Raw genomic sequence first — 16,911 nt, 5'->3', positions numbered from 1 at the left:
GTGTGTAAATATGTAATGATTTTATGACATAGTTTAATACAAAAAGGGTACCCCTTTATTGAGGTTTAATCAGGAAATTAAGCTTTATAGCCTTTAACTTAAGGTATTTCTACAGGAAAGAGGTAGATTTTAAGTACTAATAATACAAGATAATGTTTTCACATGCTTTTATTTAACTCCCGAAATCTTTATCTGTAGTTAAAATAGCGAGTTGAAGTAGTTTTCAGTTCATTCTTATTCATTTTCTTTGTTAGAAAGTACATTGTTTTTGTTTCAAAACAAATAGATTCCCCATCCTTAATTTATCCGGAAATGATATATCACATGCCCTAATATTTATGTATAGCTTTAGAGATATGATGATTCAATTGAAGCGCGGCAGCGTCGAACTTCCCCCCTCACCCCACTAAATGTGCCGTGGCTCTCGATGGCTCCCGGTTAGAATTTACTCAAGACCAGCTAAGAATCAACTGTGCCAAGTTTCAGCGCTTAGTCACAAAATGCAAGGTGTCGTTCACTATCCAACCAATTAATAGTACGTATGTCTTATCACTGCGCTTTCTGTGCCCTATATTTTGAAAACGGCTAATCTCATGAAAAAACGTTCCATGCCTAACGTGTCACAAATTTTATGCTCTACAACTCTTCCCTACATGTAAACAGCGTTGGAGCTATAGAAATCTTGATATTCGCGAAAAACCGATTTTCATGAACTTTGACCTTGAATAACTTGTGCCGCGCACACGATATATGCGTCGACTTTTAAGAGAACCTTTAAAATGTCATAACGAAGGTGTATACGAGTTTCCAGCTTATTATCTCTTCATTCCGAGGTTGACCCCCTTTTTAGGCTTAAGATGACTGGCCTAAACCCCATTGTACAAACAAAAGGGGCCTGTCATAGGTAGTAGGACATATAGCATACTAGTATAGTATAGACAACTGGTGATGATGGTCTGCTTCTAAAATCGTTTGCTCGGTATAATCTCCAGAGGGATTTAGATGAACGCGGGTATCATCAGACAGCGATAAATCAAAGCCTTGTTGGCAATAAAGAACAAGATGCCTGATGTGCTGATTGATGAGCCACATATTTTGACTAAGGTGTAGAGTTTGTGATGTTTGGGTTTGTAGAGTTAGAAGCTTGGCTATACAAGAGATCTGATAAGTTTTTGGTAGTGCGAGCCATATGGTTTCGTCTTGGCAACATTTTACATGAAAATGTTTTTGGTGGGATTACATATTTCCAAATGCAGATATACGCTTTTACAAATGATTATTGAACCCACGTGGCTTGTGTGCAGCTTCCAAAACACAACCACGGCGATCCTCTTTCCTATAAGTTTGGCAAGTGCAATTTAGCTAATGCAACACATTGTTCACAGGAAGAGGCGGTGGCGCAGTAGACGAAACCTTGAACTCGACAGCAGTAACTCCAACAGCTGACATCGCGACCGAGACAACGCTAGACCCTAGTTCCTCAGTATCAAGCTCGGAGCCGCTCCTATCCACTGAGTCCTTTAGTCTCTCGGAAAACAAGACGAACGGCGTTCGCGCTGACAACTCTAGCGTCACATGACAAATGAATTTAGACTAATAACAATCGAATGTAGTCCTATACACTCAACTATTCATAGCGCCAATCGGTATAGTGATGGCGACAGGCTAATCAAAATTACTATAGAACTATGTATGTTGCATAAAACACGAGCCAACATTTTAAACTTTTCTACGACTCAAGTTTATAAAGCTGATGACTTGATGAGTGTGAGAAGGTTGACGATTGTGATAAAAAACGCTAGTATACAAGAGGCATCTAACCAGTGGTTTAGTGGTGCAATTACAGCATTGGTGGTTTAGTGGTGTACATATACCGAAAAAGAAGGCCCTGGATGAACCAATGTTTTCTAAAAAATGCAGAGGCACATTTCCTGACTTCGACATGTGCCTCAATCGTTAGGTATAACTGCGTCGCTTCATCAGTTCAGTATTTAAAATTTACACCTGTCACCTGCACTATTCCGTTCTTAACCCTTATTGGGTAGTTACTCATAGAATTTAAATTATAAGTAATACAGGAGTCTTGAATTAAAGGATCGCCGTTACTTTGAAAATCTTTTGACTCAAGGTAAAAACTTTGTACTTCGCTTTCTTCTTAAAACTTCTTTATCTTTTAATTGGACCTACAATCATACTTTACTTTTTTTACTTGTTACGAAGAAAATCACCCAAAAAAATAATCACCAGAATTCGACACTGGTTGAATAAGTGGCAGCTTCCGGTTCGAGCGCCATCTTGATGGCACGCGTCGGGATCAATTGCTTTGTTTTTTGCTCATTAATATTGTTTAAAGTGTAATATCGATAGTCTATTATACAGTAAACTAATGTGGTAGTGTGCAGTGAATGGAGAATTTATCTTGAAGCACGTTTAACCATCTTTTTGGAGTCAACGGCCGGTTGTCCACGTGTTTCTTGTAAAGCCCGCTATCGCTTTACAAGAGCTAAATCACCGTACACTGTCTTGTACTAACCGTACAATTTCAATCGTTTTACCCTGCTACTACGACCTTGACACTGGCGAAATAGCCCCAATGGGCTGAGCTGAAGCCATAATTTTAAAAGAATGAATGAATGAATGAATAAGTGGCAAAAATAAAACATAATAAAAAATAAAATAACTCATAATATAAATCAAGAATTATGCGGCAAGTACATTAGTTTGATCGCCGCATGTAAACAATGTCGGATGCATGGCAATTGGCAACCTGTGGAGATACTGTAGGTAGTAAAATAAACGATAGTATAATTGCGGCATCATTCAAAGTAGCGGCGATTTCTAAATAGTCACTGGCGCCAATCACATCTAAAGGCTGATAACAAACACCAATATTAAACGACGGATTACTAGTGATATTCATGTATAATTTCCTATAGATGCCTAACTAGCATTAGACGAAGGCTATTTCTTCAGATATTTACTAAAGTAATTTATACTTAGTGTTAAGTGTTAACGAATATGTTTAGAGATTTATTTACTCATAAATCGCATATTTCAGGTCATGTGGGGTAAGAAAATCATAGTTTACTTTGCTTGGGCAAGATAAACAGTATGAGGATTCCTGACAAGTGTTTCTTTTGCCCCCGTGTTTCTCTTACCCTATCGAACCTTATTACATTATCGGTGTTAGACCAAGTTGCTGATCTCATTTACTTTGCGTGTATCGTCTGACATATCCTCACAGTAGCAGCTATATACCTACTTGTATAGAATAAGATCACGTCTTACTATTTCCAAGTCTTTGTAGTGCCTGTAGACGTAAGTATCGTAAGTTCACGAAACGTGTCCATGTATTCAATACGTCCATCAAATTCCCTGTATAATATTAATGAACAAGAGCAATAAAGTAAAATAATCGAAAGTCGAATGCCTTATGTGAAATCAAGAGTACCGCCCGCTTGGCGCTAAGCGGAAACGGTAGCCTATGGCTACTGGAAAATCAAGTGGTATCACACTAGTATTACCTTCCTTTTATCTGACGATTCGTTGTATCGATAGCAAAAATATAACAAAGTGGTATACACCCACTTGCCAGAATTTCATTTGCCATAATAGTCAACAGCCATTATATTGTTTCCCATAATCACATATGCAATACTTATTGTTTACTATATTAGTCACGTGCCAGAAACTTTGTTTCCCATAAAATCAATTTCAATAATATCATTTGTCATCATTTTAAGCCATAATTATCTCTAGCCATAATATATTTTTTTTACAGAAACCAAATGCTACTAGAAAAGTGGGTTAGGTTAGGTTTGAACTGCGACCCTTACAGAAAAGTAATGCTACTGGAAAAGTGGGTTAGGTTAGGTTTGAACTGCGACCCTTACAGAAAAGAAATACTACTGGAAAAGTGGGTTAGGTGAGGTTAAATATTCTATTAAATAATATTATTACAATTAATAATATGGACAACAACACGTATGGCACTCGTACGTTCTGGAATCTAATAATCGGGTAAACAAAGAGTATCATCATTTTTATGCTAAACAAACAATTCGGGCAAATGAAATTCGGGCAAATGAAATTCGGGCAAATAAAATTCGGGAATATGAGTATTACTTTATATAATTTTCGGACAAACAATAGACAACCTAACAAAGTGCAGCCTGCGTTCAGGCGACATTATACACGTTATTATTTATCTTGAGTGTAGGTACGTCAACCGATGTTAAATTGCATTAATCATTCACAAGTTCTGTAATTTATAAGTACAAGCCGTGTTGTAGTAGAGAACTCATTGTATAATATATTTTTAAATAATATTGACTTTTGTTTAATTACTTTACTTCAAACTCCAACTACCTGCCAGGCCATATGATAAGAGCACCTACCGCAGCACATCCGGGGTTATTATTTTAAACAAAAACCATTAGATTAAATTGAACAAAATTATTTTATTTTCTATTTTAACATATAAATAAGTAATAGAACACTTTATACACAGATAAAAACAAATCACAACTTGCATGCAATTTTCATTATATTGCGGTATCTGATCAAACTTTTGAATGCGGTTTACATTAGTAGTCGGCACTGTAACGTAAATTGCATGCAAGTTATTGCCAGTCTAGGTATCGCTTAACAATCCAATCCATAAACTTATTTTTACTAACAAAGGGATGTTACATTTTTTTGATAATGGCAAAGTAAATTATGAAAATAAATAGTCACTAACACATTATTCTTATGAGCTAGCTACCAGGTATTGGGTGGTAAAACACCAGTAGGGGGCTGCATGACTCCTGTCTTTAATACTTCTTGTAAGACACTTCCAATCTGGTCTTTGGGCCTCCTTCGTCTATATTCTCTAGTATTGCCAGATATTCTGAGCTAATCAGTCTTATTACTTTCACAAATTGCTTCCCGTACAGCTTATGAAATTCGGCACCACAGACATTGAAGAAATCATGGATTAAAGTTGCAGATATGTCTGGTTCAGGTTTTAGGTTGACAAAGGAAGCCAGCCATTGCTAACCAAATCGAGGGCCATGAGGATTGGGAGCATTCACAAATCTAGGTGTTTTAGCAATCCAAATTACACATCTCAACTTAAATATTCCAGACATTCTCTTTAAGAATTTATCTTGCTTTTCTACTACACCTTAATCATTGTAGGTGTAGCCTCTAGACAGGTAAAAATCTTTGTCTGTTTGTCCTTCCTTTTGAGGTAAAAACATTGGCACCAAGTATGGGCATAACCTACGGAAGTAGGCCTCTAAGAGCTTGCCAAACTCTGGAAACTGCGACCAGAGGGCTGCAGTGACTGCAGCCAAAGGGAAGGCTGCCTCTGGATTACTAGAAACTAGCAAGTCTCCTTGTCTCACTATCTTTTTAGCTAACAATGCTGTACAGTAATAAAGTCCCTGCGGATGCTGCGTTGCTGTGACGTAAGTATCTAGAACTTGCACTTGCTCACCTCTCAGAAGCTTAGCAAGTTTGTCATATTTATCTTTCATGTGCATTCCACTAACAGAAGATATGGCATTGACTGGAGTGTTTACAGCTTTCTGGCAGTCAAATAGGAACTTTTTCATATGTACATTTTGAAGCAAATCTTTATATTGGTTTTCATATTGATCTAAAAAGCTTTTTAATTCTTGGAAGTAATTGTAGTTGGTTTGAGAATAAAACATTGGTTGTGATTTTTTGGGTTGCTCTGTTAAACTTTTCTCAATTTGAGCAACCTCTGCTGCCCTAGCCGCTTGTGCTCTTTTTTCTTCCGCCTGCTTCTGCCGTAACATCTCTTGCTGCTTTGCCTCTTCCTGTTGCTTCTTGACTAACTCCTGTTTTTTGATTTCTTCTAATTCTTCTAGCATTTTCTTCCTAATGTTGTCTATATTTAGCGCTAAAACTTCAGCCTGTTTCACATTTTTGTCTGTGAGGGCCCCTGTTTTGCATAGGTCCATTATTGCACTGATGTTCCCTATCACAGAATTAATTGATGGAATGTGTTTTTCACAGACTGCCTTAGAAAGTCCTTGATCTTTTTGTAAAATATTTGTGATTTCATTGTAGCATATACATATTTTTGTATGGCTGTCTGTTACTGCGGCGAAGCGTGCCGTAGCTTGGTTTTGTTCTTCTAGAATTCGGTTCATATTTTCTATGGTGTGTTTATTAATTATTTGTGAGTTTTTCTCGTCCAGCTTGGCTTGCTCTAAGACTGTAAGATTGTCATTATCATGTAAGTGTTTAAGCATCCTTCTTCTTCCAACTTCTTTTCCCGGAGTTCGGGCGCGCGCCGCTCGCACTTCTCTGTTTGCTTCGTCCAATAATTACGCATACTCTCGGCTCGCCTGGCTAACATACTATCTTGAAGATTTTTAAATAATTCGTCGGAAGTATCTCACAGGTTCTTTTCATATTGATTAATGATGGAGGCATACCTCAGATCGTCGCTAACTCTATCCTCAACCAAGTCTTCTTCGACAATTCTTCTATTTTGTATAAATAATAGTTTTTTATTTATTTATACAAAATAGTAGTTTGGAAAAAACTATGACTATTTTTCTTACAATAAAGAAAACTCCTACCTTATTTAATGCACCAGTTGAAAGTCGTCCACGCCATAGTATATATGTAATAAAATATTGTACTTCAAAAATGTGCAAAGTTGATAGCGCGCAACACATGCAGGATCAAAAATGTATAGTTTCAAAATAAATCTTAAAACCATACCTTGTAATGTGCATTATAGTCATTCGTCAGTCAAATACATGAGTAGTGGCTTGGCTGAGGCAAAACTTATGCGAAATCCTGTACATAAAAATATATTTCATGCCTTCAGGCAGGACATCCGTAACAGCGATCTTCTCAGCACTGTTCGCTAAGGTTAAACCTTAAAAATTAAACTTAAATCCATAATAGTAAAACATAAAATCACTCGCCGGTGATGTACATGTGTACTGGCTTGTCAGAGCGTAGGATGGACGCGACGCGCGCGGCGCCCGCGACGGCGGCGGCGCGCGCTGCGTCGTACTTGCACATTAGGGTTGTCACGGACATGTTGAACTCGCTGCCGCCGTATTTGTTTTGGTTTGATTCCTAAAGAAAAAAAGTACAAATGGTGAAAAGTGGCAAAAGACAAATGGGATGGAATTGGGAAACCCAACCATCACCGCAAGCGTCGTACGATCAGTCGCCGTTGTGGCAATGCCATGAACAAGATCAGGTTTAATTTCACCTAAAAACTAGGGCCGCCAAAATGTGACATTTATCAAACCGAGATTTCTCACCGTATCAACTCAAATAAGTAGTTATCTACTGAACCAACTAATCAGTTGATATCGCTTACAATTAGTCGGAAACCCATAACGATATGCTATTCTACGAATAGAAGTAGTGTAGGAGGATAGAAATTAATTTATTTTTAATTAGCATCTGCCCGCGGCTTCGTCTGCGTTTAATGATGATTTTCGTGATAAAAAGTATCCTATGTCCTTCCCCCGGACTTAAACTATCTCTATACTATACCAAATTTTATCTAAATCAGCGGTTTAACCGTCAAGAGGTAACAGACAGATAGTTACTTTCGCATTTATAATGTTAGTATGGACACAGAATAAATAATAGTACTTGGTACAGAAGGTTCACTCTCTAACAAAACGCGTCTATTACGACAGATATGACCGCAAGGTGGCGCAAGCGCGAGCGTTCCGTAGCGGAGCGCGGCAACTACTACTGCTAGACACCGAAATTGGTGTGGGTCGCATGTACTTGTAGCGACGGGACGAAATCGCGGAGTGAGCCACGCCTGGTATGGATAGGGATAGCCATGCAGTGGGCATTCAAACTTAGAAAGAAAATAAGTACCTGCATAAGATTACACATCTCCGAATAGAAATGCGGATACGTCGGCGGCTGGTAGAATATGATGTGCCGGATGCCTTTTATCCTGAACCGTCTGAAGAAGTGCACCCTCTCCGAGTACAACAGGAAGTGCGCTTCTGTGTGGAAGAACATATCTCGGGCTCGGGCTATTTTACCATCCTAAAACAAGTAGTTCAAAATAAAGCTACTATTCTCAACCATCCACCCTCAAATCTTCAAATCTCAGCAAATGACTGTAAATTTAGGTAAGTATTGGTTCCTAAACTTAGAAGCAAAGTAAAGCGTACCAAACTAAATTGTTTGCAAGAAAGGGCAAATTAGGTTGAAGTATACCTGTTAAAGAAAGCCTAAGAAAATGATGTGTTTTCATTCTTGATAATTAATCTTATGACGGTCCTTAGAACCAAATAGGTAACCACAACAACTGCAAACTGGTCCTTAGAACTTGGAGCAGATTTTGTGCTACTAAGCTCATTTATCGATTTTGATGCCATATTCCTTATCCAAGTTCTGTGTATACGCACTCGCACAATAATAGAGGCGATAAGACAGCCTGTTGTTTACCTCTGCTTGTATTTCTGTTTTATTTTGTATTGTTGTACATTGAATCCTGAACGAAGGGAAGGATTCTAAAATAGAATGCTGAGCGTAGTAAGAGATTCAAGTGTTAACGCCCAAGGTGGAAATAATTTTGCTTATTTTGTACCTTAGAGTATTCGCAAGTTTGCACGAATTTGATGTCTTCCTTCTTGAAGTAGTTACGTATCCGCACGTAGTCGAAGTAGCTGGGCACGTAGATCAGCGTGTGGCTCATGAGAGGGTCCCGTTGCTTCGGCAGAACTTCCTTCACGAAGTATTCGAACCTGGCGTCTACCGCTGCCAGCGGACTGCTTGCGTTAAACCTACAAAAGCAATAACGATAATCCCCCTTATGGCCCTTATTCATAAAACTGATTTAGTTAAATTATGTTTTATCCCTTTCTTACAAATACAAAAGTCGGAATGACAGATAAAGACGAGCGATTAGCTAATTGAGGTTTGTAGCGCGTTTATGAATAAGGGGGTATGTGACTATCGTCTGCGGCGCATCATTGTAAACCGTATCGGAATGTAAGAAGGTTGATATTGGGCTATAGCTGCGGGCGTCAGTTGATGTCTTTTGGGGTCAAAAAGTTAAAAACCTATATGTGTAAGAAATATTATGAATAAAATGGTTTTAGATTAAATTTAGGTAGACTATAGGATATACGTTGGATGGTTGAGAAGAAGACACCGGACTGAAATGGGGCTGAACCAGTGTTGGGCATTCAAGAATAAAATCATTATTTGAATATGAATTCGTAGGAATAAAATCATCTCGATTTTATTTCCGTCAAAAATATTCAAATAATTTTGGTCGGGAATAATTCGTATGAGAAAAAATTGAATGAGAATAACTTACTCTTAATCAAATAAATATAATCATGATTTTTAATCGAAATAATATTCCACGAATAAAAATGTAGTCTGGGTACCGTATAGGTACTAACTAATTACGTATAGTTAGGTAGATGTAATAGTAGTTAGTCTCTTGTCTAATTTATACCTATTTTATGGAATAAAATCTTACAAATTGACTGTCGCATAACGCATAGTTTCAGTAACCGTATTAGTTTTAATTTACTAACCGAATCATTAGGTTCAATTTAGCTGGTCTAGGGGCCTAGCCAAGATGCCAATCGTTTGCGCTCCGACAACGAAGCGCTTTGTCTCTATCACTCTTACATATTAGTGCGATAGAGAGACGGAGGTAGCGTTTCGTTGACGTAGCGCAAACCATTGGCATGTTGGCTACGCACTCAAGGTGCCTAGCCAAGATGCCAATTTTTGTTTTTAATTTAATAACCAAATCATTAGGTAAATTTAGCTGTTCTGGGGGCCTAGCCAAGATGCCAATCGCTTGTGCTCCGACAACGAAACACTTTCTGTCTCTATCACTCTTACATATTAGTGCGATAGAGAGACAGAGATAGCGTTTCGTTGTCGTAGCGCAAACGATTGGCATATTGGCTACGAACCCAAGGTGCCTAGCCAAGATGACAATTTTTATTTTTAATTTAATAACCAAATCATTAGGTAAATTTAGCTGTTCTGGAGGCCTAGCCAACATGCCAATCGCTTGCACTCCAACAACGAAGCGCTTTCTGTCTATCACTCTTACATATTAGTGCGATAGAGAGACAGAGATAGCGTTTCGTTGTCGTAGCGCAAACGATTGGCATGTTGGCTAGGCCCCCAGAACAACTAAATTTACCTAATGATTTGGTTATTAAATTAAAAACAAAAATTGGCATCTTGGCTAGGCACCTTGGGAGCGTAGCCAACATGCCAAACGTTTGCGCCACGACAACAAAACGCTATTTCTGTCTCTCTATCGCACTAATATGTAAGAGTGATAGAGACAGAAAGTGCTTCGTTGTCGGAGCACAAGCGATTGGCAATGGCATCTTGGCTAGGCCCCCAGAACAGCTAAAGTTACTTAATGATTTGGTAATTAAAATAAAAACAAAAATTGTCATCTTGGCTAGGCAAGTAGGCACCTTGGGTGCGTAGCCAACGTGCCAATCGTTTGCGCTACGACAACGAAACGCTATCTCTGTCTCTCTATCGCACTAATATGTAAGAGTGATAGAGAGAGACTATGCGCAACTCTACGGAGCGTCAACGTTTGACATGTTGGCTAAGCACCCTGATCGGATGATAGAACTAGATAGTGTATAGCGGAACTCTTCAATGTGTAGGTACTATACCTAAACTAAAGTAACAAATATCAAATCAATCCGACTTTTAAATAGAAGGTTGAAAATCAATTTACAAAATATAACCAATTGTACTTCAAAAATTAACTTAATTCTAAATAACATTTTAATTGAATAAAACCTTAGTTAGAATAGTCCCACTTCTAGAATAATTATTCTGTTTTTTATTCCGCATTTAAAATAAAAGTCACATGATTTATTCACCTTAATTTTATTCTAAAATAACTAGTGCAAGAATTATTCTAATTCAAATCGATTTTAATAAGAATAAATTTTCTGTTTATATTCTTATTCTTATTCAAGTTAATTTTTGCCCAACTCTGGGCTAAACATGTCTGCCGGATGCACATAGACAGATAGGCCAATATGGTCATCGTAGCCGAGGCAAACCGAGAAGAGGAAGGTTGCAAGACTGAGGACAAGATTAGAGAGAAGGGGAAAAGGAGAAAAGAAGTCTTAGCTCCAACTGCCCATGAGTGGGAGAGACAAACAGACTATTTAAAGAAAACCTTGGGTGAATGGTTGGTGAACTAATGTCTCATATGAGCACCAACCTATAGATCTTTTATTTGGCATTACAAAAAAGGTGAACAATCTTGACATGCCTTTTAATTGAAAATGATTGAAAAACGCTTTTAAGAATTAGTTTATATTACTTATGAAAGCAAAAGAATGTAAATAGTCTTATATGATTTATAATTGTTATATATTTGCTGTGCATTATTTAAAAAAGTGTTTTTTTTTTATAAAAAGACACGTCAAGATCGCTTACCTTCTTTCTAATGCTAAAAAAACGGACTATAGACTAAATACCGCCTAAAATTAAATTTGTTTAAGATGTGCATATTACTTCACGAGCAATAAAACGGCAAGATCAGCACACGTCATGTCAGCTTCCGTGTCTAAAATAAATACATTTCTATAAATAGTCTCCATAAATACCTATGAAAGATCTGCGGCACTTGCAATAAAACTTGCTGTATGGTGCCGACCTCGCACGGGTTCGCGACCACCGCCTTGCCGGCGTAGTTCTGGCATTTCTGGTTGAGGATAGACTTTATCTCCGGCAGCGCCACCGAGCTGAAGATCAACGTTTGCCTGCAAAAATAATCTAAATCAAACACCACAGACATATACCCACCTACGTAGGAAGGAGGTACACAGCAAACGTTAACGGACATGCTTGTCAAATATTTCGTATACTTATTGGATAAATAGAAATAAACACAAATAAGTTATTCTGGCAGATTATCAACGGTAATTGGAGTCGGGAATTAATAAAAATATTAAAGTCATAATGTATAGGTAAATAAATTAGTAAATAATATTTTTCGTTTAACCTAGTACAGTCGTCCGTACATGTTGCTCTAAAACTGTCTGTAAAAATATATGTCTACGTGAACTCGCGCCTGACGCGTATCAAATAAACATAAATCTTATAAACAAGATATTTTCGGTACAGTATGTAATGCATAAATCAGGCAAGCACTTAATACCGACCGCTATTCAGTGCAGTATAAATAGATCGCGCTTACCATTTAGATACGCTGTGTATTCCTATAATAATATATCTTTTATCAGAGCGCATTGAAAATGAATAGGCCGGTCGTCGGTCATAGGACGATAATAAAAATAAGGTTAGCCCAGCGATCATCACGTCACGACAAATTTTGGTCACGTCTGTACGAGCAACTTAAAACTAGAATCGGTAGTAAATAATGTATTGTAACAGTTTACTACTGTGGTTTACTAGGACAATACATTTTAGTGGCCGTTGCAGACGATGAAATACGGCGTTTCGTGAACCAAAGATTTCCTTTGCTGCCAAAGGAAATCTTTGGTTCACGAAACGCCGTATTTCATCGTCCTTCCTTATCCTTATGAAACTTATCCTTAGGACCCACGATCTGACCATAGAGAAATCAGTGTCACTCGTCTTCTGGGGTTGTAAATGAACGTGGTCCACGGTCCAGGCAGTGCAGTAGATGATCCGACTTCTGCATTAACCCTTTTCCAGGCATAGTACGATTTATCGACCACATAATTACCTACGCGCCAATAGAATTTCAACTTTAGCCTTCCGATTAAAGTTTAAAATTAGATTGGAGTTTCGGGAAATGTGACTTGTCTTCAAATGAATCATCAAGGTGGATTAATTGGAATATATATGGATTTTCTGGGTAAATCTTGTAGATTGGTGCGCCCTGGAAAAGGGTTAAAAATACATGTCTGGTTGTACAAGGAGTCCTATTATTGAGACTAGAAAGAGTGGGTTTTGTGGTTGTGTCAAAACTAACCTGTAGTTCAGCCGTTGATAGCCCACGATCGGACTCTAGAGAAATCAGTATCGCGTGTCTTCTGCGGCTGTAAGTGGAAGTGGTACAGCGCAATAGATGGTGGTTGGTCTGCATTAGAAACACGTCCGATTGGTCCAGGATCAAGTCTGCTATTGAGGCTAGAAATTGTGGTTTAGTCGCTTATATAATATCAAGACTAACCTGTAATATTGAAACTAAACCAGCCATTAATGGCGCATGATCGGACCCTACAGAAATCACTATCACGCGTCACCTGCGGCTGTAAATGGAAATGGTCCAGGCAGTGCAGTAAATGGTCCCAGTTCTGCATTAGGAACACATCTGTGTGGTCCAGGATAAGCAGTTCTATTGAAACTAGGAAGTGTGAGTTTGGTTGCTTATGTGAAAACTAACCTGTAATATTTAGACCAGCCATTGATAGCCCACAATCGGACCCTAGAGAAATCAGTATCACGCGTCTTCTGCGGCTGTAAATGGAAGTGGTCCAGGCAGTGCAGTAGATGGTCCCAGTTCTGCATTAGGAACACATCTGTCTGGTCCATGATCAGGACTTCTATGGAGGCCAGAAAGTCGTAGTCGCGGTCCTCTTCGCCCTCCGCGCCGACAATCATGCGCAGACCGAGGGGAGAAGCCACTATGATGTCTGATGAGTAGAAGTCTGTGTACAACTGTAATAAGACGTTAATAAATAAAACGTTAAACGTCGCGCGATTATTTATCATCAGTATCATCAGACACGAAAAAATTAGGTTACTTGTATGAAGGGCCTCCAGCAATATTTAATTTATTTATACTCTGGGACACCAACCTTGTCAGTAGAAAAAGGCGGTATTTAAAAAAAAACGTATGCGCGAAGAGTTGAATCCCATAGAAAATTTGAATTTTGCGCCTTTTTCTACTGACAAGTTAGATGTGTTTGAGTATAAATTTATTATTTTATTTAATGTTGTTCAGAGGGCGTTTGAATAATACGCGATTAACGTAAATATTGAGGCCTTTCTTGTTTTGTTACTTTAAACTGGTATATTCTGATGAACAACAATAGTAGAGTCTGTTCGGAAAGAGAAGAGTCATGGAATGTATTGGGCCCCATACATTTCACGACTCTTCTCTTTCCGCACAGACACTGAAGTAAATTGCAACTGTAATATCATAACATTAAGACTCATTATTGTTCATAATAAAATTTATAAATGCCCTATCTAGGCTCTAACAATAATAAGCTTCTAAAAATGGTGTAAAATAATGCTAGCCTACTATTTTTAAAGATGTTGTGGGTTAGGCATTAGGCACCATCATCACCTTTATGTCAATATGTATAAAATAAAAATTGCCTCAAAGTGTTTATTTGGCTAATACAACTTACCTTCAATGTTTTCTTAGTTAAAGTCATAGCTAATCTAAAAGTGTCATCAGTATTCCCACTGAACATGAGCTCATAATCCTCTGGTTTAGGGTTCTTTTGCGGCATGGCAAGCTCGTTGCCAGTGAACTCCTCCTCAAAGCGGTTCTTGTTGACCACCTGGCCCGCTTCCTTGGGCACTAGGATGTCCATTAGGGTCTTCACTACTTTGTATGCTGCGCTTTTGAATGGAACCAGTATTAGTACCTTGAAAATAGAATAAGCAGTATAACTAAATTTGCATATGGTAAATTGCACTAAGTACTATTTTCAAATGAATTCTTAATTCTTATGAAAATAGATATAATCTTTTATATCTATTTTCAAATTAATTTCAATAAGCATAGAAATTTTCGAGCAACACGGAAGGGAGGCGGCATTCACACTATTTCCCCTCTGCCGAGGTACAAGATTAGCGCGTCAATCTAATCTAGCGCGGGTAATAAAACTAGTTGCACTTGGATTTTTCACTAGACCGAGTCCAGACGCGCGCGTGAACACTGCTGCACAAAAATGCCTGTTTGCTCGGTTTTTTGTTATAAAAAGAGGTCGGGGACATCAAATTTACAAAAAGAAAGTGTTACGTTTCACATGTAATATTTTTTTTTACATATCATACGTTTAATTACATTCAAACACAATTATTATATTTTAGTCTCATGTAATTGTTCGATTTATCGATTTTGCTCGCTCAGTACAAATTGCGGATCGGTCGAGCGACAAATCCGACTTCTCATCTCTCAGAATACAATAACATACTTCAACGAAAATGTGTTAGTGTGCGTGTTGTGACACTTGTCACTCGTCCGTACACAAATAGAGATCGAGGTTTGCAAGATTTGTCTTTGACGTGTGTCATTTTCTATGTATTTGTGTCGTCATTACAGATTGGATTTTGTATGTAAATGTGTGAGTAGTGCGACTGTGTGCACCTTTCCCCCCGCGAAAAATGGCAGAAAGATTTGTACGGTGAGATATCGCTTGGGCCCCTCCCTTCCGATGTGTCGGAAGCCGGTGTTGCTCGAAGATAGAAATGGATTGTTGCACAAGAAAAATTATGTCAGTGACAGTAGTGACACTCACTACAAATTTTATTGACCATCACTGATTCAAAACCATACAAGATTATAGTATAAGAGTATAAGGGAACAAGAGATATACAACTTGAATATTTGGGTAATAATATGAAAGTGAATAGGCATCATAAAACAGTGTATTACTAAAAAGTTTAATTAGAAATATTTATATTTTTTTTACCTTTGGTCTGACTAAGCCTTGGTCTCTATATTCCTCAGAAGGGTCAGTCTTTTTACTAAGCTTGGAATTATGATGAAGAATCTTAGTCCTAGTCTTCAACATATGGTTGACAACATGTAAACAGTATGTGAAGCGAATTTCTTCAGCATTAGTAAAAGTCCTCTCTGGGTAGTAAAGATCTTGATAGTTATTCATTATGCCAAAGAGTTCCCTCTGCAGAGGAGTGAACACTTCAGTGAGCTCCAGATCATTCTTGATTAAATTAGTTTTATTTGCAGACACAATGTTACCATGTATTTGCGATTTTATGAACATATGTTTAAAATCTGTGCTTGCTATTTGTGGGACAGTGCCTGTCGGAGCCGAAGGTTTTTCTTCAAGTAAGGAAATTTTAGATTTTACTTTGGCTTTCAACTTGACTGGTTTGGGTATGGTTACAGATATGTTACCAAGGATTGGCCATGTTTTCTCAACTTGGTCCAAATTCTCTGGAGATGGATTTGAGAGAGTGACTAGGAGATCTTCCCCGAGTTCATATTGTAGGTGCTTGATAAATGGATCATTGGAAGAGTCCTGTTCCTCATTTTCAGCTTTGTGTGAAGACTTTACCTGCAATAATAAAAATATTTTTTTGAGTATTTTTCAATTTAAACATAAGTTGAAATTGTTTAGTGTCCTAATTACTTTTATTATATAGAGTCTTACTTTTATCTCCAAATTACTGTCTTGTTCATCGTCATCCTGCATATCTTCTGAATCCTGTTCACTGTCATCACCCCCTCCACCATTATCATCTCCATTCTCACTTGCGATATCTCCCTGTTCACTGGCCATGACTTCATCGTCACTCTCATGTTCGGGTTCCTGTTCACTATCACTTTCATCACTATCAATTACAACTTTTTGTTTTTTTGGCTGACTGAAACAGGAAACTAGCATTCCATAAGGATCTTCTTCTTCCTCGCTCTCTGAGTATGCCGCCTGCTGCTGTTTTAGCTTCCGTTCCAGTTGCTCCTTCTTCAAGTTCTCTTCTTCGACCTTTTGCTTATTTTTGTACCGGTTAAATAGAGCCTTTTTGTTAACAACCTCAATTTTATTCTCTTTCTTCTTTTTGAAATGGTTTGCGTGTTGGTATCTATTGTTTTTATGAAACTTACCTCCTTTTCCTCGGCCCATTTTGAATTCAACAATTGGAGGCGATCAAATATTTTAAATTCAAGGAAAGAGCAATGTTTTTCAA

The 16,911-nt window shown here is 37.9% G+C and overlaps 3 protein-coding genes across 5 annotated transcripts in view; 1 reads left to right on the top strand and 2 right to left on the bottom strand.

The window, feature by feature from the left end:
* The window catches only part of LOC134799551 (uncharacterized), a 36,618-nt gene extending 34,933 nt beyond the window's left edge, over positions 1–1,685 (top strand). Inside the window, exon 2 of one of the 3 annotated variants that reach the window (XM_063771985.1) lies at positions 1,386–1,685. In XM_063771985.1, coding sequence (XP_063628055.1) covers positions 1,386–1,579 — 194 coding nt within the window. In that variant the 3' untranslated portion in view covers positions 1,580–1,685. The remainder of the gene's footprint in view (positions 1–1,385) is intronic. The other 2 variants (XM_063771984.1, XM_063771986.1) reach the window with 2 other exon arrangements.
* Positions 1,686–4,598: 2,913 nt separating this feature from the next.
* Positions 4,599–6,373, bottom strand: LOC134799533 (mRNA export factor Gle1-like). Its single transcript, XM_063771962.1, is given in 3 exon segments — positions 4,599–4,832; positions 4,835–6,272; positions 6,275–6,373. Coding segments are annotated over 3 exon segments (1,608 nt in total). The 3' UTR covers positions 4,599–4,761.
* On the bottom strand, positions 6,173–16,877 carry LOC134799528 (U3 small nucleolar RNA-associated protein 25 homolog). Its single transcript, XM_063771956.1, has 8 exons — positions 16,377–16,877; positions 15,672–16,280; positions 14,379–14,621; positions 13,406–13,680; positions 11,637–11,792; positions 8,603–8,798; positions 7,879–8,055; positions 6,173–7,110 (listed from the first exon to the last, which is right to left on the bottom strand). Exons 1-8 carry the CDS (start codon positions 16,845–16,847, stop codon positions 6,946–6,948), a joined length of 2,292 nt encoding a protein of 763 aa, XP_063628026.1. The 5' UTR covers positions 16,848–16,877; the 3' UTR covers positions 6,173–6,945.
* Positions 16,878–16,911: the final 34 nt, after the last annotated feature.

This window comes from Cydia splendana, chromosome 18 (genome assembly GCF_910591565.1).
Source record: "Cydia splendana chromosome 18, ilCydSple1.2, whole genome shotgun sequence".
Taxonomy (NCBI): Eukaryota; Metazoa; Arthropoda; class Insecta; order Lepidoptera; family Tortricidae; genus Cydia; species Cydia splendana.
The sequence above is the reverse complement of the archived record's forward strand: the minus strand, read 5'-3'. Positions and strand labels throughout refer to the sequence as shown.